A 23,720-nucleotide genomic window follows, 5' to 3' on the forward strand; every position below is an offset into this window, starting at 1 on the left:
CGCCAACTCATGGCAGATGGATTCCAGGAAATGGAATGCAAATAGGTGGCCATCTGGAGACTAGTGAGAATGGAGAAGAGCGAGGAGAGGATGGAAGAGGATAACACCCATTAAAAGCATTGAAAAAAAACACTACTCTATTTTCAAACCCTTTTTCTAGTATGCAAACTAGTTACAAAAAAATAAATAAAAAGACACCATTTTGAGTGTCAACCCAAATAGGATATGAGGAGATACTTCTTTTGTTGGAGGAAATTTCTGAGACTACTGTAGTACCTTTTACAGTCCGTGGCTTATCTTCTTGGCGACAAGCAATGTATAGGCAAGCAGCCAAAATCGCATCTTGATTTCTTCCTCTAATAGACTTTGAATCTTCCACCTTTTTATAGATCTCATTGGCACGATCCTTCAAAAAGTGGTTTAAAACCAGAGTTAGGACTTAGCTAATAAGACAGCAAGTCCAAAAGACTAAAGTGGAATATCCATAGACATCTTAGTCCACTGCACACCATGCCGTTAACACACATAAGAACCATAACCTGCTACAACAACCACCAAACATGAGCCAAGTGAACATGAGGGAGACCAGTGTAAAGAAAATAATTTAAATAACGTGAATGTAATAATTTGCCTAGAATACATGTAATTCTGATAATAGCCATGTTCTCAAAATAAACAAGACTGCTACATGGTTAAGAAGTGAAAGAATATCTGTTAAAATTGTACATGTACAATTTTGTACTATATATATATATATATGTATATGCAATAATATGTATATACATATATATATGTGTGTATATATTTTATTTTTATATTTAGTTATTTTTGGGACAAATTTGACTTAGTCAAACTAAGTTTCACTAAGCCTTCCCAGGCCCCAATGGCTACATTTCTAGCCGTTGGGCTCTCCCAGCCCAACAGCTAGAAATCTAGCTTTTGGGAATGGGCCTGCTCTCTTTTTTTTTGTCTTCTTCCTTCTAATTCCCCTTCATTGTGTATATATAGGGGTCTTCCCCTCCTTTGTAATGCATGCTTTTGCACAATATCTCCACTGAATAAAATATATATTTTTTATATTGTCATTTGTATATCCTGTTTGTGGGGTTTGTGAGTGTGTTCTTTTAGAATACTTTGTGGTTCCCTTTGTCGGTGTTGAAAGTGCATTCCTTAGAGAACACTTTTCTTATCTACTCAAGTTGAAGATTGGTGGACTTTTGGTTTGTGATTGAAGTCTCCTTAAATCTTTACATAGTATCAGAACTTGGAAGTATTAAAGCTTATTTGAAGACCCTTCTTCAAAGTGTTGGTGATCTTGCAAGTATTCAAGTGATCGTGTGAATCATTGTTGCAGGAGTGCTTGTGTTCATTGCCTCTCCTTTCTCCTCCTCTTCTCTCTTTATCTTTCTCTTTCTTTTCTCCTCTCTTATCCCTTATAAAAATGGATGACAATGATAATGTCACCATTAAACCCATAAAACTCAATGATTTCAATTATGTAACATGGGATTTTACTATGAAGCACCTTATTAGGCGAAAAGGGTTGTGAGGACTAGTAGATGGATCCGATCCGATCCGAAAATCAAGCTAGTTCTCTGTAATACCCGTGAATTTTATCAGATAAATAAACTTAAAATTTATGTCCTTAAGCTGGTACGAGGATATTTTATTGTTTTAATTGTTTATTCGTACCTGGATCCCGGATATCCTATTTGAGTCTTCAATGTTGGATTCTTAGTATCATGTTCGAATCTTCAATATTCCATTTGAATCTTAGATAACGGATCACAAATATTTTAATTGAATAACCATTGAAGGATTTTAGGCAAATGGATCGGATCTCTGATATTGGATCCTCAATATCATGGTCATATTGGATACTGGATGCAGAAAGAATTCAGTGGATCCGCGAAGTTTAAATTAAATGTTAATGAGAAAATTTTATTTTGGACCTATAACACTTTATTGGGATCCGTAATAGCCTAGGCGATGTTTGGATCCACATCACTCTATTTAGATCTTAGATATCGGATCCTTAAATTTCAATGTCAATTTTACACCGGTATACTCGGGTCCAGTTAAAACTCTACTTGAATCCAAAATAAGATCATTTGGAATCTACGATAACGTATTTGGATCCATAGTAATTTAACTTGAGTTCATATTCGAAGTTTTAAAATATTAGTACTTTAAAAACTAAAAAGAAATCCGGATCCGTGAACGGGCCCGAATAGGCCAAGTACGGACCCACTGAAGATTTGGGTCGTGGGTCACGAGTGTGGCCAAACCGAAACCGTACCCAATTGGGAGTGTTAAATATATATATATATAGATATATAAAAGAAAATAAATAAATAATAATAAAAACATAATAATAATATATGTACATCTGGATCCGCAGTTGGACCCGTATGGGCCCAAATGCGGGAAGTTCGCGGGTCACGGACCCGATCGAACCGAGCCCACACCCCACTGGTGCGTTAAGTAAAGAAAACAAAAAAAACTTGGACCTGGGTTGGATCTGGATCCGACAATCCGTTAGGGTTAAAACTTGCACGGGCGAGGGTTTCTTTTAAACCCTCTCCCTCGCGCCGCTTTCCCTCTTCCTCCCTCTGCTGAAAAGGGAAACCCCTTTGGGGTTTCATGATCGACGCCCTCCCGCACCCTTAAAATCATGCAAGGGTGAGGGGAGTCCCTCATCCCTGCGCACCCCCTCTTCTCTCTCTCGTTCTCCTCTCCCACTCTCGATGTGCGATCAAGTCCGACGCGACGACCGCCGGCCCTCCTCCCAGGTACGCCCTTCTGTTGCTTTTCTTTTTCTTTTCTCCTTTTTCATCTTCCCTCCGATTCCTCTCTCTCTCTCTCTCTCTCTCTCTCTCTCTCTCTCTCTCTCTCTCTGTGTGTGACCTTCGGCGGGACGCCGATGACCCCTTTTTCCTGATTCCCCCACTGACACCGTCGCCGCCACCCGAACCTGCCGACAACCCGAGCCGTTGTCCTCTACATCCTCCCAACAACTTTTCCCCTTTGCGAGCTTCAGTGACATTGCTGCCACCTTCGCTTCCCCTTTTTTCCAGCAGCACCACCCGACAACGACTCTCCTCTCGTTCCCTTCCGTTCTCGCACCCGTCGGTGAGCAGGAGTTCGGCTGCACCCAGAATCACGGCAGAACAAGAGGGGAAATCATCAAACAAAGTAGGTTTTTACTGTGCTTTTCGCATATGGTATTAATTTATCAGTATGTATTGGATTTGCCGTGAATCCCAAATCAAAAAATTGGGATTTAGGTTTGCCGAAAATCCCAAATCTTCGATTTGGGGATTTTGGATTTTGGATTTCTGATAGTAGGGTCTCTATGATTTTGTGTTGTGCATTGTTACAAGGTTGTACGATGACCGGTCAATACCAGGGAGTTTTCTGGTATGACTGGTTATGCGTGAAACAAGAATACATCAAGCCTTTTTTATAATGCTAACAGGCCTACTGTGATGTTTCTGGTTGGCTGTTCAACTATTGAACAACACCCAGCCAATTTGGGATTAGTTGGGTGCTTGATTTCTTCTTATTTTGGGAGGGACAACATGTTTCCATTAAGTGAAACCTGAAAATCTTTGATCAGATTAAGCGTTAATCTACTTGTCAATCATTAAATTGAACTCTAGATGCACTGGAAGAAACCATGTTCTGATAATTCTGATCTTCTATTTCTATTAGCAATAGGAGATACATCCTGTCATGGAACTGCAATTGGTATTTGATGAATTCTGGACTTGAAATCTTAAAATAGATATTACAACCTAATTTCTAGAGTCTGATAAATTCAGTTAAAGATTAGCAGCGATTACTCTTTCGGATTATAGCATGAGTTAGACTTACCAAATTATGAATATATATTTGTTTTTTTTTTAAACCATTAGACCTACAAATGGCTACATACCCATGTAAAAACGGATTCTCATTAAATTAATAATTGGCTGGAGTTCTAAAATCTTGGTAGTAGCATTATTCTTTTTCCAAAATTGTTTTTCTATGTTGATTTCTGTCCTTCAGGCCTAGTAACATTTATATTTTATCAGCATTTCATTTATTGGATCTACTTGTTTTGGTTTCAGAAACATTCAGTTATATGTTCAATAAAGATATTTCTAGAATGCGTGTTTTGTCTTGAAAATATTCAGTAAGATGTTCCATGAAGAAAATATCTGATTCTGCATAGGAGTATGGCTGTTATTCAAATCTGGAGTTCCATTAGGAAAGGTGTTCACTAATCTGTAAACAATGTTTCTGTTAGACTATGTCGTCTAGTCATGGTATTACACAGCTTAGCGTGAACTTTAAACTGTTGTCCTTAGTTTAATTTCATCCTATATAATACTATTTTTGTAAGCAACAACAAATGAAAATTTTTATGACAACATAAGGTTATTATTGAACTTGGGCCTGAATTGTAAATTGTTGTTTGATATACCATTTAAATCTATCCATACTGTTGTATATATATTTAACTCTGTATCGCTCACCTCTCGTTATTCTGTTAATAAAGTCTGTTAAATGCTATTAATAGAAAAGGGTTCTGTACACACACACACACACACACACACACACATATATATATATATATGTGCTAAAATTTCTGCACACCCACATGTATGTGGTTTAATACTTTTGCACATATACGTGAGTGTTAAAAATTCTGCATACCCATCTGTATGTGTGTATTAACATCCTTGCATACATAAGTGAGTGTTGTTTAAACAAGGCCTTCCTTATTAAGGAAAAAGATTATGCACCTATACAAGGGTGTTAAAATGTCTGCACACAAGTATGTGTGTGTTAACACATTTGCAGACATATGTGGCTGTGTTAAAAACTTTTGCATAATATGGTTCAAACAGGGTATTAGAGGAGATGTTTTGCACACATAGGTGCGTTAAAACTGCTGTATACATAGGTATTTGTGCGTTAAATTTTTTGGCACTTATAGGTGTGTGTTACAACTGCCTACAACAACAACAACAACAACAACTACGCCTTCATCCCAAAACAATTGGGGTCAGCGATATGAACCAAAAAAGAAATTCATTTTGGGTCTTCCACATGAATCCTTTTCCTCCAATCATTTCTATCCAACGCCATGTCCTCGGTGAGGTTCAAAGCATTCATATCCTTTCCTATCATCTCCATCCAAGTCTTCCTAGGCCTACCCCGACCTCTTTTAACTAATATATTTTCCCATTTCTCCAACCTTCTAACTGGAGCATCATTAGGCCTTCGCCGAATATGTCCAAACCACCGTAAACGATTCTCTCGCATCTTATTTTCAATGGGTGCAACACCTACCTTCTTACGTATCTCTTCGTTCCGAATCTTATCTTTTATTGTATTTCCACACATCCATCTAAGCATCCGCATCTCAGCTACACTCATTTTTTGAATATGATGTCTCTTGGCAGCCCAACATTCCGTACCATATAGTAAAGCGGGTCTAATAGTCGTCCTATAAAACTTTCCCTTCAACCGCAATGGCATTCTACGATCGCACAGCACTCCAGTAGCACTTTTCCATTTCATCCACCCAACCTTTATCCTATGATTTACATCTCCATCAATTTCTCCATACTTTTGAATGATGGATCCCAAATATTTGAAATAATCATTCACCGGTATATCTTGCTCACCAAGCTTCACTACACTCCCATCACTACTTCGTTGCTTACTAAACCGACATTCCATATATTCAGTCTTACTCTTACTCAACTTAAAACCTCTAGCTTCCAATGTCTGTCTCCATAATTCTAACTTAGCATTAACCCCAGCTCTAGACTCATCAATCAAAACAATATCATCAGCAAACAACATACACCACGGTACATTTTCTTGAATTGATCTCGTAAGCTCATCCATCACTATCGCAAATAGGAAAGGGCTTAAAGCAGATCCTTGATGTAACCCAACCGTTATCGGAAAATTGGTTGTCACCCCTCCACAAGTGCGGACATTGGTTACTACTCCTTCATACATATCTTTAATTATACTAATGTACTTGAGAGAAACACCTTTCTTCATCATTGTCCACCAGAGAACGTCCCTAGGTACTCTATCGTATGCCTTCTCTAAATCAATAAAAACCATATGCAAATCTTTGTTCCTCTCTCTATATCTTTCAATAAGTTGTCTAAGAAGATGTATAGCTTCCATAGTTGATCTTCCAGGCATAAAACCAAATTGATTCTCCGATATCATGACAACCTTCCTCAACCTAGACTCAATCACCCTCTCCCAAAGTTTCATAGTATGACTCATGAGTTTTATACCACGATAGTTTGTGCAATCTTGTATATCACCCTTATTCTTATATAAAGGCACCAAAGTACTCTTCCTCCACTCATTAGGCATCTTATTTGTTCGCCAAATCAAGTTAAAAAGATTTGTCAACCATTCTAAACCTTTCTCTCCCAAGCATTTCCAAGCCTCGATAGGTATACCATCTGGGCCAACTGCCCTTCTTGATTTCATTTTCTTCAAAGCCTCTGCAATTTCTTTCTTTTGAATCTTGCGCATGAAGTCACGATTTATCTCATGAAAAGGAATGGAGAAGTCTCCAAGATCTTGAGCATGACTATCATTAAATAGCTTATCAAAATAATCTTTCCATCTCTCCTTAATCTCCTCATCTTTGACTAAAACCCTTTGCGTTTCATCTTTGATACATCTAACCATACCCAAATCCTTCGATTTCCTATCTCTCATCTTTGCAAGCCTATAAATATCCTTCTCGCCTTCTTTGGTATCCAACTTGTCATAAACCTCCTTATATACCTTAGCCCTCGCGTTTCGAACAACTTTTTTAGCTTCCTTCTTTGCTATCATATACTTCTCCAAATTCTCATTATCACGACTCTTACTTAGATTTCTATAACACTCTCTTTTAACCTTAATAGCTAATTTGACATCCTCGTTCCACCATGATGTATCCTTACCTAGTGGTGCACCGCCTTTAGACTCACCCAATACCTCCTTAGCTACTTTTCTCATACCACCCGCTATCTTATTCCACATTGATTCTGAATCCTCCTCGAGACACCAATCAACTTCCTTAACTACCTGCGCTACAAACATTCCTTGTTTAGCTCCTTTCAGTGCCCACCACTTAATTCTAGGATCTATCCTATGTCTATCCCTTTTGCGGCATTGTCTAATTCTAAGATCTAAAATTAAGACTCTATGTTGTGTAGCTACACTTTCTCCTGGTATAACCTTACAATCGATGCAACAACCCCTATCTCTCTTTCTAAGTAGGAAAAAATCTATCTGACTCGTATTAACCCCACTTTTAAATGTTACTAGGTGAGACTCCCTCTTCCTAAACCAAGTGTTTGCTAAGATCATATCATAGGACAAACAAAAATCTAAAATCCTTTCTCCACTTTCATTTCTTTCTCCTATACCATAGCCTCCATGGATATTCTCAAATCCATCCCTACTAATGCCTACATGTCCATTAAGGTCACCGCCGATGAAAAGCTTTTCTCCATAAGATGTCTCTTGTACTACTCCATCTAAATCTTCCCAAAATTGATGCTTAATGGAATCATCTAAACCTACTTGAGGTGCATAAACACTAATAATATTAATAATATCCGTACCTAATACTAATTTAATAAGTAAAATTCTATCACCCTTCCTACGGACCTCAACTACATTATCTATAAACTGACGACTCATAGCAATCCCTACTCCATTCCTATTCCTATTTATTCCTGTATACCAAATCTTATATCCCCAAGGTTCTATCACTTTAGCTTTCTCACCTACCCATTTGGTCTCTTGAAGACATAAAATATCAATCTTTCTCCTACACATAACATCTACTAACTCTACCAACTTACCAGTTAAAGACCCTATGTTCCAAGTGGCTAACCTAATTTTATGGTCTTGGACTAACTTCTTTACCCCCACCCGTCCAACAAAGTGAGGGAACCCTTGCCTATTTGACACCACACCCGGGCGCCGGTGTGACGCGTCGCTTCTGGGCGACGACCTAGCAACCCTTGCACATTTATCACTGCCTCCGGGCCTAGAGAGTACAGCGCGTCGCTCAGTAGGGAACGCCCCAACGAAATTCTCATATTGGTTCATTTTCATAGGATATGACAAAGTTTTTATGCTGGCTGTCACAGGCCTACCGCAACCCTCCTCCTTTATCCGGGCTTGGGACCGGCAGTGTATAACTACACAGGCGGAGTTCAAATCTGTTTTGAAATAGTCTGGGTTTATTTATCAATGGAAACGGTTTAGCAGAGTCCTGGTAAAGGTAGTTGCTTTTGATTCGTGTATTCTGAAACTAAATTTCTGTATTACCTTTGTTTCAGATTTAATAGGTGAGACTTGTTCCCGTAGGCATATATGAATTAGCAAGATAATTGATCTCAGTGTTAAGTTGTGTTAGTTTTGATTTTTCTGTATTAGTTTCATTGACAGAAATTTATTTGTGTCAAGTTCAATGACAACATTTGTTGAGTTTAAGTTACTTATGATTTTAGTAAAATAAGCTCTTATTCGAGCTTGCGGTTCAGGTGAACCATGGTGGTGTCATGTAAGTACGGGTTATGTTCTTATATGTGATTAGAGAAAATGTGTAGTAATGAGTATTGAAGGCGCATGGGTGGACGAACCAGGGTGTTGCAAACCAAAAGTTTTCGGAGTACTGCAAATACACATAAAGCTTTATATATATATATATGACACAAGAACTCATAACTCTAAATATTTTTTTGCCTGACTGGTTTAAAGGTACTGGGGCACTCGTGCTTGACGGTTTAAAGGTACCGAAGCACTTTGAGTGGGTCTGCACAATTAAATGGATAAAGGTTGGTTAACATACCTATTTAAGGTATGAATGATTGGAGATCTACTCCTAATGTGGTATGATTCAAAATTTTGGAGAACTCCAGTGTCTTTGAGTACTGGGTTCAAATCAAAGAAAACCCTGACACATCGGAAAATACAAATTAATAAGAGAGCAACCCAATCAGATTCGGGCTTACCTTGGAGAGGGTAGGTGGTACACAACTCCGGAGACATGTGTTTATTGCTTCGAGCAGCAATGACTCGTTTCTTCCTCAGTTCTCGGAGTTAGGGGACCCAGACTACCAAATTTGTCCTAGACGGTAGCTCCACGTTCTTCTGCAGAAGATAGGGATGCATCATGTTTGTTTGAGCCTTTGGGAGGTTCTTTCGGTTACTTGACTGCTCCCTTAGGATTACAGTTTTAGTTAGAACGTTCGGGTTAATAAAACACCAATACATAATTAAAGAAAAACACTAACTAAAAACATCTTGTGTACATCATTTGAGCAGGGAGTTGGCAGGTTTGCACTTGAGCACATTAAGAGTTACTTTTAGCATGTAATTATTTAAATTAGCATAAAATAAATTCAATATATCTGTGAGTTTGATTTGAGCATGCTATTGTTCACGTATGTTAGTTAGATTCTTAGAATTTGTCGTTATAGTACTTCAGTTCATGTTATTTACTTTGTGTTTTCACCTGTCATTAGTTAACTTAGCAAGAAATAAATTCTTTATTCCTATGGTTGTTGATTTGATCATATTGGTATTCATATATACTAGTTAGAAACTTAAATTGGCAAGGCGCAGTAGTTTAGTCATGTTCAGATTTTCATGCTATGCTTAGTGTCATGCCTTATTGTCTGTAATTAAACAAATCTCTTGCATACTTGTTACTTAGCATATTTGTCAAATTCATAGTATTTTCCTACTTAGACTAGTTGTAGTCTAATTCCAATTATCTTATTGTTTTTCAGATGAAGAGTAGGGTACAATGAGCGGATGCGGGATGGGGTGCTGATCGAGATGCTTGGTTTATTGTGTTCCCGAGTCGACGAATAATAACTTTCTAATTATTGTTATTCGTGTTAGAAACTCTGATTTCATCATTTATTTAAAATAAAATGAATGTTATTGTTTCGATTACTCTTGTAATGTGCCTGAATGCTTAACCCAATAAAGTGAATTGTTTCCGCTATCATGAAAAAAAAAATCCTAAAAATTTAGGTTAAAATTTTGGGGCATTACATTCCCACTAAGGTAGAGGATGAGAAAGAGGTACCTCTAACCGAAAATAAGAAAGTTAAGGCTATAACCACTTATGAGAAAAAGTTGAAGGAATGAAGGATGGAACATGCCAAGATCATGTCTTGGCTTATTATCAATGTGGATGTTAAAAAGTGTTCTAAGTCTTGCTAAATTTGAGCATGCTAACAAGGCTTGGAATTATCTTAAGAGAATGTATTCTTTTAAAGATATTCATATATATGCAATGTGCAAGATAAAGTTCGGACCAGGGTTACCGGAAGCGCCTAGCTAAAAGGGGAAGCGCGCTTCCCCGAAGCGCGCTTCGGAAGCGCGAAACGTCGCGCTTCCGAAGCGTGGGGGGAAGCGTCCCCCTTTTTTGGGAAGCGCACTTCCCTTTAATGGGGGACGTGTTTCCCTTTAATGGGGGACGCGCTTCCCTTTAATGGGAAGTGCGCTTCCCATCACGCTTCCCCCTCGCTTCCCTTGTTTTTTTTAATTTTTTGTATTTTTTATTTTTTATTTTTTATTTTTATTTTTTTCGCTTCCCCCTCGCTTCCGAGATGCTTCCTAGGTCGCTTCCGAGACGCTTCCTAGGTCGCTTCCGAGACACTTCCCGAATCGGTCCTAAGTGGTCCCACGCTTCCTAAAATTTTGAAAGTGCCTCGCTTCCCGCTCCCGCTTCCCGTATCGCTTCCCGCTCCCGCTTCCTCAACTGGCAACCATGGTTCGGACTATTGTCCAAGGGGATAAAACTATTAGAGAATACTATAATGACCTATCCGAACTTTGGGAAGAATTAGCTCTTCTAGAGCTGAAGTAGCATTGTCTCGAAGATATTGAACTCCGCCAAAGAAAAATAGATGCAGAGCACTTTTACCGATTCATTAAAGGTCTAAGACTGGAATTTGAATCTACAAAGTCTATTTTTTTTTCAGAGAGAAAAAGTTTCCTCTATTGAAGATACTATAGAAGAGTTGAGTATGAAAGAAAATAAATTGAAAAAACATGTAAGAAAAAGTGAAGATGACTCGATCTTAGCCGTTTCTAGACCGAGAAACTATGCTTATATATATATAAGCCACTTTATTATAGAAAATAAAGAAGTGACTATGAGAGAAAGAAAATCATTTATTATTATTCTCATGAACCGGGTTACACTAAGCCCCAATGTCCTAAAGTAAAAAGGATATTTGAAAAGAAGGTTGCTTTAGTTGACTCTCAAGAGTCAAAGGGCAAGGACATTATCACTCATCAAAAATCATTTATTGGAAGTATGTCCCTAACTCAATTAGTTGAAGCCCCTTCAACCTCTTCTTAAAGGATCATCTTCCTCAGTTGAAGCTGTGGTATCATCTTATTTGGACCCAGGTAAGATCCCTTGGCCTCTTGATTCTAGTGCATCTTTTCACATGACCCTAAACAATGATATTTTATCCAAATGTTATAGCAACTCAAGTGTCTCAAAAGTTTTTACGGTCGATGGTACGCCTCTTGAAATCAAAAGAATATGAAGTTTTGAAAAGGATCTTTCAAACTCCAAAATATTTCTCATTCCAAAAATTAGATACATTCCTAAATTAAATTTAAATCTTTTATCCGTGTCTCAAATATCCGATTATGATTATAATATCTCCTTCTTTTCAAATGAATGTTTGGTGCAGGATCGCCAGTCAGGGAAGCTGATTGGACAAGGCCATAGAGAGGGAAGTCTCTACTATATGGATTTTTTAGAGATACCGAAATATGCTTTTTGATGTAATGTCCAAAAAATGGATTTAAAATTATGGCATAGAAGATTAAGACATCCTAGTGTATCAAAAATCCAATATTTTTCAAGTTTGAATTTTTTTTGTAATATTAATGATTTCACTTAGTGAAGACTGTGTTCTTAGAAAAATGAAAAGATTGTCATTTAAAGATAGAACTTTTGTTTCATCTAGACCATTTCAATTGGTTCATTTGGATGTTTGGGGTCCAACACCAGTTGTGTCTAAAGGTGGATATGTATATTATGTTATTTTTGTGGATGACTTTACTAGATATACTTGGATTTACTTTCTTACGTATAAATCTGAAGTATTTTCTTATTTTCAAAGTTTTCATAAGATGGTCAAAAATATATTTAAAAATGATATTTTCATATTTCATATTGATTTAAGAGGAGAATTTTTGTCAAATGAAATTAAAAATTACCTCCACTCACATGGCATCACACATCAAAGATCTTGTCCACACACATCACAACAAAATTGCTTAGTTGAGAGAAAACATACGCACCTTATTGAAACGTGAAGGACTTAGTGCTAGTTATGTGCCTAAGATTTTTTGGGCAGAAGTTGTTGTGACTGTTGTTTATCTTATAAACAGAATGTCATATTTTTTACACAATATTTCACCAGTTGAAAAACTCTTTAAACTCACCCCTGATTATTCAAAATTACTGCAAATGTTTTATTTTCACCAATAAGAATGACAAATTTTCTCCTAAAGTTATTCCTTGTGCCTTTTTTGGCTATGCTAATAACAAAAAAGGATATAGGTGTTATGATTCTAAAAATGAAAAATTATACATCTTTCGAAATGTAATCTTCTTGAAAAAAGAAAATTTCTTTGATAAGGATCAACCAAAGGAAGTAACCGAGTACACTTTTTTGTTTGATCTTGTTTCAAAACAAGATATTGACAATTGTGATTACGAGCATGATTTGAAGAATGTTATTGAATCTAGTGACTTTGAATCACTTGATGAATTATCTCACAATGATCAAACTTGTATTCAATATTCTAGGCGGGAAAATCAAAACTCTCCAAGTGCACTTGAAAAGTTTTCTAACCTTAATAAAGATGAACTGTAAATTAGGAAATCATCTAGAGTATTAAAACCCCCATCAAAATTTGTATCTTATGATTCCTTTTCTTCAAAATACCAAGCATGTAGACCTAATTCACTCATATGTAGAACCCTCATCTTATGCTCAAGCCAATGAACACCCTGAATGGGTTAAAGCTATGAGGGTAGAACTTAAAGTTTTAGAAAATACTCAAACTTGGTCTATTCAAAATCTCCCACCAGGAAAGAAACCCATAGATTGTAAATGGGTATATAAAATAAAAACTAAGAGTGATGGAACCCTTGAGCGATATAAAGCTAGGCTAATTGCAAAGGAATATTTGCAAGAACATGACATTGATTACAAAGAAACCTTTGCACCGGTAGCCCGCAACCACGGTTAGAACTCTTATTGTAGTAGCTTCAATTAAAAAATTTTCTATATACCAAATGGATGTTAAAAACGCCTCTTTAAATGAAAATCTTATAGAATAAGTGTATATAGATAGAAACACCTCCCGGTACGAGTCTTCCTCAAGAAAAGACTCTTCGCCTACAAAAGGCATTATATGGGTTAAAAGAAGCACCCAAGGTCTGGTATGATAGATTAAGCAAAGTTATGTTTGATATTAGTTTTAGATCTTGCTTGACTGACACTGCTTTCTTTGTTAAGGATTCTAATGCAGGTATTGTTATTTTGTTGCTCTATGTAGATGATATGATAATCATTGGAGATGACAAACAAGGAGTTCAAAATATTAAAAGGATTCTTAAAACTAATTTCGAAATGACTGACTTGGGTTTTTTATGATATTTTTTGGGCATAAAAGTTGCTTATTCTCATAAAGGATACTTATTATCTCAATATAAATTTACTTCTGAAATTATTCTCAGGTCTGGAATCACGGATGACAAGAAGGTTGACACTCCAACAATGACAAATGTCAAGATGAAGATCGATGATGGGGAGCCTTTGGATGATCCAACCCTTTATCAGCAACTTATTAGAGCTCTTTCTTACTTATCTATTATGAGACCTGATATAGCACATGTTGTACACACAGCTAGTCAGTTTCAGCATGCTCCCACATCTGTTCACATTGGAGCTATTTTGTGTATTATTAGATATCTTAAAATTTTTATTTTTAGAGGCCTTTTTATATCATCTACGTCTGCACTAACCATGCTTGCATATACCGATGCAGATTGGGGAGGAAATCCCAATAACACACTCAACCACGGTTTTTTGAGTTTTTTTAAATAAATCGTTAATCTCATAAAGGTGCAAAAAGCAACAGAAGGTCTATCTTTCTTCAACTGAAGTTGATAAACGGGCTATGGCCACAACCACAATGGAGGTGGTTTGGCTGAGAAGACTGTTGGCTGATATGAGAGTTAATATACTAGGAGCGTCAGATGTGTTGTGACAAAAAGATCTGCTGAGACAACAAGAGCGCTATTTACATTGCCATCAACAACACTTTTCACGAAAGAACAAAGCACATCGAAATGGATTGCCACTATGTGCAAGAGGAATACCTTCAAGGGATCATTAATCTGCCTCAGAGTACCAATTGGAAGACTTCTTCACCAAACCTCTCTTTGCTCCTAGATTTCACTTTCTTTAAAGGCAAACTTTTGGTTATTCTACCATAAATTTGAGGGAGAGTGTTAAAATTGTACATATACAATTATGTACTATAGATATGTATATATTTTATTTTTATATTTAGTTTATTTTGAGACAGATTTGGACTTAGTCAAACTAAGTTTGACTAAGCCTTACCAGCTCCCAACAGCTAGATTTCTAGTCGTTGGGTTCTCCCAACAGCTAGAAATCTAGCCGTTGGGAATGGGCCTGGTCTCCCTTATCTTGTATGCTTTTGCACAATCTCTCCATTGAATAAAATATATATTTTTTATATTGTCATTTGTATATACCCTTTGTGGGGTTTGTGAGTGTGTTCATTTAGAACACTTTGTGGTTCCCTTTGTGGGGTTTGTGAGTGTGTTCATTTAGAACACTTTGTGGTTCCCTTTGTGGGTGTTGAAAGTGTGTTCCTTAGAGAACACTTTTGTTATCTACTCAAGTTGAAAATTGGTGGACTTTTGGTTCGTGATTGAAGTCTCCTTAAATCTTTACAAAATCTTCAAATCATGGTTGATGATGACGACATTGTAAGGTAACAAGAACATAGGTTCAAAAAGCACATGTAGAAGCATGGCAAGAAGCTCATGTCACAGATTCCACTTCAGTTTCATCACATTTAAACTATTATGGCTTAATGTTCCTTATATATATGACTTTATATCTTAATGGAAGTGCATGTGTGCATGCATGTAGCATGTATACATAGATGTGTCTTCTTCATAATTTGCCTATGAAACTTCATGATGTGCTTGTTCAGACATATAACCTCCATCACTCTTGCCAAACAATGTTACTCAAGGGTATAAGTCACACAAAGTCTGCTCTCACAAACAAGATAAAAGGGACAGATAGGAAGCAGACATGACAAGAAGAAAAATTATAAAGATTAAAACTATTCATATACACGTTAAGGATCAACCCATGACTACAAGAAGCAATGAGCTAAGGATCATCTGTACACAATTTAAAAAAGAAAAAAAAATGGGATGCATACACGTATGATCAGTTTCCATCTATGTCACAAGGATTCGGCTAGCAGGGTGCTGCACCCGCGTCGACGCGGGTGCGGGTGCGTCACCGGGTGCGGTCAACCCGACCCTGGGTGCGTTGACCGCACCCAGGGTCATTTTGGTCCATTTTTTTGAATTTAAAAAAAAAAATCCGTATGAAATGGGCTGCAGAATTTAAAAAAAAAATCTTGGGGGGGGGGGGGGGGGGCTGCCCCCTTATAACCCGCTGACCGCGCAGCAGGACCTGCGCCGGGGGGAACCCCCGGACCCCCCTTATATATATATATATATTACATTTTTGCCCCTGCAGCACCCCCGCACTCGGGTTTTTTGGAAGTGCCGAATCCCCGCACCCATGTGACATAGGTTTCCATCCCTTGTTTATTTTATCTTAATGAAGAAAATCACAAATTTTAATGATGCAAAAAAAATGCATAAAGTAATGCAATACCTTGATCGTTGCGACCAGCCCAAGCCTGAATGGTCAAGAAAAAAAACTTTGATCAGATTAACAACGGTAAAAATGGCTGCTTTAAGAAAACTACAAAATAAGAATGCATTATTAAAATGTACTTTGCACATGATGAAGGGAGAATAATAAAACATGCCAGAACCTCATTTGAGAAACATTACAGTGACATCAACAGCATGCTCAAAATTGAACTTATGAACCATGATTTTTAGAAAAGGAAACATCTTAATAGTCAGCGTTAAACATGTCAACCAAAAGAACAGTGAATAAAATAGGCAGCCAATACAAAAGAACATAATACTAAATAAAAGAGAGAAGAAAGAAGCCCCACAAAGACATACAGAAGACTCAGAAAACTACTATGTAATACTCCCAATTTCTCAACCATACACACCACGGTTCTCCAGAGTTCCCATCTATGTGCAAAGCGTCATTCGACCACATAAAGACGTCAATGTGCTCTCTAAAAGAAAGAGATGGCAGTGATGATGCCCAAGCAAGGTACTCTCAAAAACCCTCTACAAAATCAGTTGATGAAATAACTAAGCAACAATGAAAATTTGCATAAATCACCAATAGAAACAAATGCATAGTGTAACTCCTCAAAGTTTATGAAGATCCACTAAAATCAATATACGGTAGATGGATGAATGGGTTTCAGAAAGGGGACCTTAGAACATATCCTGTGAGAAGAAGAAAACAGATTCTGTAGGTATGTGAAGCCCATCAGCACATCTTATCCATGGAATAGGTTAGCAAGAGATAAATTCTTAGCCCTCGTGATAGACATTATTGATCTTTCTCAAATATCATGACATTATTATGACATAGCAACAAAATGATTAAAAGGGAACATATCATGATATTTCAAAAGTTTCGGCAATTTAAAATACAAAACCTTGCCATAAAATTTTTGCTAGATGCACCATATGAATCCCGTAGAACTTAATTGCCATTTATTTTCTCCATAAGAAACATTCTAAGTTACAAAAGCAATCTATTGTTCAATCTCTACAATTGACAACCCCCAACACAAAAAAAAAACAAAAAGACTTATGAACTTATGCCCATATTGGTTGTACAAATATAACTTTACAATCATGCATCCATGCACAAAAATTTCCCTATCAACGCATCAGAAATTATGAATAAATCCAAACTGGGGTAAGCATATCATCTATCGTAAATACAGTGAGCTCCAATATTCAAGATTCTTACATAGTGGAACCATGCAGTACTAGACGTGAGAAAGATTTTCCAAAGAACAATGGTTTTTTTTTTTGAGGCAGACAACTGAGAGGGGTTTTACTAAAGGACCTGGGAACCTTTAAAATTTTTGGCCCCCAACTGCCGCTGCTGCATGCACAAGTGACCAAGTGCTGCAACAGCCTCGTGTACAAGGTGTGTCAGGCTTCGGAATACATAAAAGGGTGCAACATGAGGACTTGCATGAGATCACACATCTCGGTACTACTCATGCCTAAGCACACTCAATTTTGGAGTTCTGATGTGATTTAGTGCATTAGTGCTGGTATGATCAAACCCCTTTTTATGAATAAATCAATCCGTCGATATCTTTTGTTCGAAATTTTGTTCTTATCCAAACATTATCCCTTTTTATTTGTGTTTCCACAAAAGATCTTTTTGCTACAGAAAAGATGTCAAAAGCACTTATTACTTCTCAAAAAAAAATTGAATAGTCTTAATCAATTCAAGATAATATTCTATGTAGTTGAAATAATTGAATTGCGGGTTGTTCAGTAAAGGAGCAAAAACTCCATAGGTTCATAATTTTCCCAGTGTATTGTCTGAATATTCAGGAGATAAGACCATTCCAATGCTCCTTTTCCTCATGGACAAATACCTAAAACTCAGATAAGCAGGAAAAAGCAAAGCTCTGATAGAGACAAACAGCCCAATACATTGAAATTTGTAGCCTGTGGATAAAGAAAGACTGTTTAAACATTAAAAACAGAAAAAACAATAGCAAATATGTAACATAATATTGAGAGCCACATCAGACAGTCCCCAATTTACACAAGAAAAAGTTTTTTCTTTTTGCATTATATTTTTTATTTTATTTTTATGCTGATATTTTTCCGAGAATTTCAACAAGGCTTACAAAAATCATATGGTATCCAGAGAAATTGCTTCACTGAGATATTTCTAAGACCGATATGGTGACTATGGGTTTGACGAACTAGATCTGGGTTTAACAACAAAGAAGGTGGGTCCTTATGTTAACCTCAATTTTCTTAGGTGTATATTTTGAGATGGTAGACAAGGGGGCAAATTCGATGGTATACAGAAGTTGGAGATTCTCCTAGTGGACAGATCAACTAGGAATAAACCAGTGTTGCCAGTCGGGGAAGCGGGAGCGGGAAGCGATACAGGAAGCGGAAGCGAGAAGTGAGGCACTCCCAAAATTTTGGGAAGCAGAAAGCGCAGAACGACTTAGAAGTGAACCAAGAATTGTCTTGGAAGCGACTTAGCAACGAACTGGAAGCGAACCGGAAGCGACATAGGAAGCGAGGGGGAAGCGAAAAAAGAGAAAAAAGTAAGAAAAATAAAAAAACACAAAAAAATAAAAAAATAAGGAGAAGTGAGCATCCCAATTTTTTGGTGCTTCCCCGCACGTTTTGGAAATGCCATGTTTCGCGCTTCTGAAACACGCTTTCCCATATGGTATGGCGCTTCCGGTAACCCTAGAATAAACCAATTACGAATAGCAAAAAGTAAACTGACAAGCAAAAGTAGATATCAAGGAATCGAACGGGAAGCAATCTAAGAATGTCTAATGTCCTAGAGAGTTCTCGGTCCAGATTCCACTAAGTCACATACATGTTTTCATGGGAACCTAAGAGTATCATGTTGCATATCATTTTGGCTTCTTTCGTAAATACAATATCCTAAGGCTACTTAATTATGTGGTTTACATGGTTCTCCCTTATCTAGTGATGCAAAACAAGCCTCAACATTTACAAAAACTCAAGCTCAACTTGGTAAACTCTTTCAAGTACATTAATATAATTAAGGATATGTACGAAGGAGTAGTAACCAATGTCCGCACTTGTGGAGGGGTGACAAACAATTTTCCTATAACGGTTGGGTTACATCAAGGATCTGCATTAAGCCCTTTCCTTTTTGCTATAGTGATAAATGAACTTACGAGAACAATTCAAGAAAATGTGTCGTGGTGTATGTTGTTTGCTGATGATATTGTTTTGATTGATGAGTCTAGAGCTGGGGTTAATGCTAAGTTAGAATTATGGAGACAGACTTTGGAAGCAAGAGGCTTTACGTTGAATAAGAGTAAGACATAATATATGGAATGTCGGTTTAGTAAGCAACGAAGTAGTGATGAGAGTGTAGTGAAGCTTGGTGAGCAAGAAATAGCGGTGGATGACTGTTTCAAATATTTGGGATCTATCATTCAAAAGAATGGAGAAATTGATGGAGATGTAAATCATAGAATTAAGGTTGGGTGGATGAAATGGAAAAGTGCAACTGGAGTGTTGTGCGATCGTATAATGCCATTACGGTTGAAGGGGAAGTTTTATAGGACAACAATTAGACCCACTTTACTATATGGTACGGAATGTTGGGCTGCCAAGAGACATCATATTCAAAAAATGAGTGTAACTGAGATGCGCATGCTTCGATGGATGTGTGGAAAGATACTAAAAGATAAGATTCAGAACGAGGAAATACGTAAGAAGGTAGGCGTTGCATCCATTGAAAATAAGATGAGTGAGAATCGTTTACGATGGTTTGGGCATATTCGGCGAAGGCCTAATGAAGCTCCGGTTAGAAGGATGGAGAAATGGAAAAATATATTAGATAAAAGAGGTTGGGGTAGGCCTAAGAAGACTTGGATGGAGATGATAAGAAAGGATATGAATGCTTTGAACCTCACCGAGGACATGACATTGGATAGAAATGATTGGAGGAGAAGGATTCATGTGGAGGACCCAAAATGATTTTCTTTTTGGTTCATATCGCTGACCCCAATTGTTTGGGATGAAGGTGTTGTTGTTGTTGTAAGTTCAACTTGGTAAAGCTCAAGCAAGCAATGCTAGAGCCTACTTTTAGCATCATCTGTTTAACGAGCTAAGCCCATGATATGAGCATGACCTGACTTAGTTAAGTCCCCTTTAAGCTTGATTTTTCTTGATATAATATTTTAATGTCCTTTTTTATTTTGTATGACAAATATGGAACAAAAAATAACAAAACTTGTCCTAACGATTAGAATGTCAGCCTATTATGCAGGAGATGGCGGATTTGTACCTCGCCCCTCCACTAACATTACCTTTTAGTTGAAATATATATATATATATATATATATATATATATATATATATATATATATATATATATATATATATATACTAGCTCCAGCTCTAGTGGAGCTGAGCTTGAACCTGGTTCACCTGAATCCACCTGAGGTTGAATAAGCTAGGCTCCAACTCAGTTCCGCCATTCTTTTCCGACCCAACCCTAAACACCCAAATTCTTTTCTCCTGGTCTGCCATATATTATGCCAAAAAACATCCAATGGTGCGGATTTACTTTGTTGACCCTAGTCCCCATCCAAATCCCAAAATGAATGTAACCTTTTTCTTCATTCTATCATGAAAATGGAACTTCTCTTTCAAATAGTGGGGGAAAAGAGAGAGAAGGTATGCAGGAAAAAAAATCTAGTACGTATCTGTACAAGAACAAAGAGAAAAGGAGAAACTATGCATCTTCATGAAACACAAAATTTGTATTACAAAACACGGGGAAGGCAAGTTATATTCAGGAAGGGAAAACTATGTATCGTGAATTCTCAAACCAAAGAGAGGGCAAATAACGACAAAAAATGGGGCAAATCTTCAATTCCTTTAAGAAACTAACACATAGGTAGTCATCAAAATTTTCACCTCCTTTTCCACAAGGCCGATTCAACCCGAAAAAACCCATTACATACCTACTATTTACATCAATAACACTGTTCCATCGCATCGATCACACATCCATCAACAAATCCAACGTCAAGAAACCACAAAAATGACCAACCACAACCAGAAAGAAACCAATCGAAAAGGCCATATTTGTTGATACCAATTCCACCAAACTACCCAACAACAAATCACGGACACCAATCAATTAAAAACCTCAAACCCCCAAAATTCAAAATAAACAAAGGAAAAAACGCAAAGCCCAAAAAATCAAGAAACGAAACCCCGGGGGATCAAGAAGACAACAATTCGTCAAGGAGAAGAAAGAGGGAGAAGGGGACCTGTCGGACATGGTGGCGATGGCTCGGAAGGCGATGATGAGGGATCGGTCCGGGTTGGAGCCGCGGTTCTGCCATCTGCCGAGGGAGGAGGAGAGGAAGTCGGACTGGACGCCGTTGGGCTTGGAGATGACGGTGGAGAGGCCGCCGTCGGTGAGGAGAGGGTTGGAGGGCCCCCCCACACGGACGGGGTCGTTGTCCCCCGTCTCGTTGGCGAAGGTCCGCCACTCGGAGGTCTCGTCGATGCAGTGAGCCTCCAGCACCAGCCCACACTCCGAGCACACCGTGTCCCCCGCCGAGTGGTCGAACACCACCTCCGTATGCTTCTTGCAGTCGGGGCAGTACGGCTCCACCATCGTTCGTTCGTTCTCTATACTCGCTCTCTCTCTTCTGTGCGTCTTCTTCTTCTTCTGTGTAGGTGGTAGTTGAGAGAGAGAGAGAGGTCGGTTGATGCAATCGGAGAAAAACGTACGGCCCGCCCTCGCCTGCTTGTGTATACCGTTACCGCCCTTCGAGTAATGGGTAAAAGTATAGGTCGGATCAGGTAGGATCTGGATCCGGGTACTGGTCTTTCTTTCGTTTTGTTCAGACGAAGCGAAGCGCGAAGCGCGAACCGAGAACCGAGTGTTCAACAAACTCGTGGATACATATGATATGAAGCATAAATGTGTTGCAAATAGGAAATTGCACTCAACCCGGGTGGATTTAAGATAAACGTTTTCTGACTTTTGTGATACAAATGGAGAGTTGGCCTTACGATTCGGGATCACGGTGGGATTGCTAGTTAGACCAGTTTAAAGGACTCAACGGAAATGGATAGTTTGAAAGGAGGTATTGTCTTTGGTTCTTCCGAATTAGGGGTGGGCAACGGGCAGGGCGGCCCCATGGGCCAAACCGATCGGGCCCGCCATGGGTCAGGTTTGGGCCACGATTTTAGGCCCGGGCCTGTTAGGTACTGGGCCAAAACCCGGCCCGTGATCTATGTGGGCCGGTCCGGGGCCGACTGTCGGCAAACGGGCCGGCCCCGATGGGCCTGAGTTAATTATTAAATTTTTTAATAATATAACATTTTAAAAATTAAATATTACATAGTAACTTGGTTAACTATTACTGTTTACCTAATTAGTTGCATGAGAACTTATTATTTATTAATTATTACTGTTTACCTAATTAGTTGCATGAAAACTTGTTATTTGTTAATTAAGAATTGGGCTTTCTATAGTTTTTTGCAAGCCTGTAAGACTTGACTGCAAGTCCTCCATCAAACTAACAGGCCAGAGCACCAGCCGATGGAGCAAGACATACTTGAACATGAGTAAGTCAGATAGCTTCATTTCCTCTATCATTGATTCTAATTCTTTCACCATCTTTCTCTCACTAACTGCCTGCCGGCAATATAGTTCAATATGTCACTGCATTTGGTAAGAGACTCATCCCATTAATTTTCCTGCAGTGCTTCCGCATATTATCCATGTCTTCAGCAGCAGTCACATATATAAACCTATAGAGATGTTGAAAGTAGTTATATCCTGAGAAACACCCTTTTCTTTCTGTAGAGAGGATGACTAAACCCGGTTTTCTTACTAGAGACAGACATTGATGGTATAAAACATGCATTTTATGTTGTTATGTCTTGCACTTCTCAAAACAAGCTGCAGCTTTTAGTGTCCTCAAATTTTAAGGTACATTCAAGAGAGTTGGTTTTGATTTGGCATTGTGGCAATGAGAGTTGGTTTTGATTTGGTAAGTATTACAGAAAGTGACAGCATTTATTTGTACTAAAAAATGGGTTTAGTTTTGTATTTGCACTCAAAAATGGGTTTTGGTAAATACTAAATACCACCTGTAACTGACGATTCTGAAAATGAGATCAAAATGCATAAAACTTCTTTGATTCCTAGCTCATAGTGTTGCATAGGACTATAATTCAAGATCGTGCTTTATGTTATTTTGAAAAACTGATGTTGATTTATTAGTTCAAATGCTATGTCAAGGACTAAATATTTTGTTATAAACTTGATACTTTGAACATGAAAGATGTGAAATTTTAAATTTTATGTTTTTTTCATTTAATTTATTTTGTTTGGTATTCTTAGAATTAATGTATTAATTTTATTAAAAATTAACCTACAAATGGGTTTGGGCAGAGCCGGGACGAACCCCACCGGATTCACATTGGCCCACAGGCCATGGGCTTCTCTTCAAACCCAAGCCCGTTAAAAACTGGGCCAAAACCCAGCTCGGCTCTAAACGGGCCTGGGCCCGGGCCGGGCCGATACCCACCCATACTAGGAATTCTAAGGTTAGCTCGGAGTTTTTAAATATCATTGCTGCTACAAATCGTGTGCTTGAAGGTTGAGGCGACCTTAAGACACTAG

At 38.0% G+C, this 23,720-nt stretch overlaps 1 protein-coding gene across 1 annotated transcript in view; it reads right to left on the minus strand.

Annotated features, from left to right (window-relative positions):
- The window catches only part of LOC149843700 (transcription initiation factor IIB-like), a 32,608-nt gene extending 10,867 nt beyond the window's left edge, over nucleotides 1-21,741 (minus strand). Inside the window, exons 1-3 of the mRNA XM_090000027.1 lie at nucleotides 21,346-21,741; nucleotides 16,041-16,065; nucleotides 277-406 (exon numbers count right to left, since the gene is read on the minus strand). Coding sequence (XP_089856153.1) covers nucleotides 277-406; nucleotides 16,041-16,065; nucleotides 21,346-21,698 — 508 coding nt within the window. The 5' untranslated portion in view covers nucleotides 21,699-21,741. The remainder of the gene's footprint in view (nucleotides 1-276; nucleotides 407-16,040; nucleotides 16,066-21,345) is intronic.
- Between the last annotated feature and the right edge of the window lie 1,979 nt (nucleotides 21,742-23,720).

This window comes from Nuphar pumila, chromosome 3 (assembly GCF_984573655.1).
Source record: "Nuphar pumila chromosome 3, dmNupPumi1.hap1.1, whole genome shotgun sequence".
Lineage (NCBI taxonomy): Eukaryota > Viridiplantae > Streptophyta > Magnoliopsida > Nymphaeales > Nymphaeaceae > Nuphar > Nuphar pumila.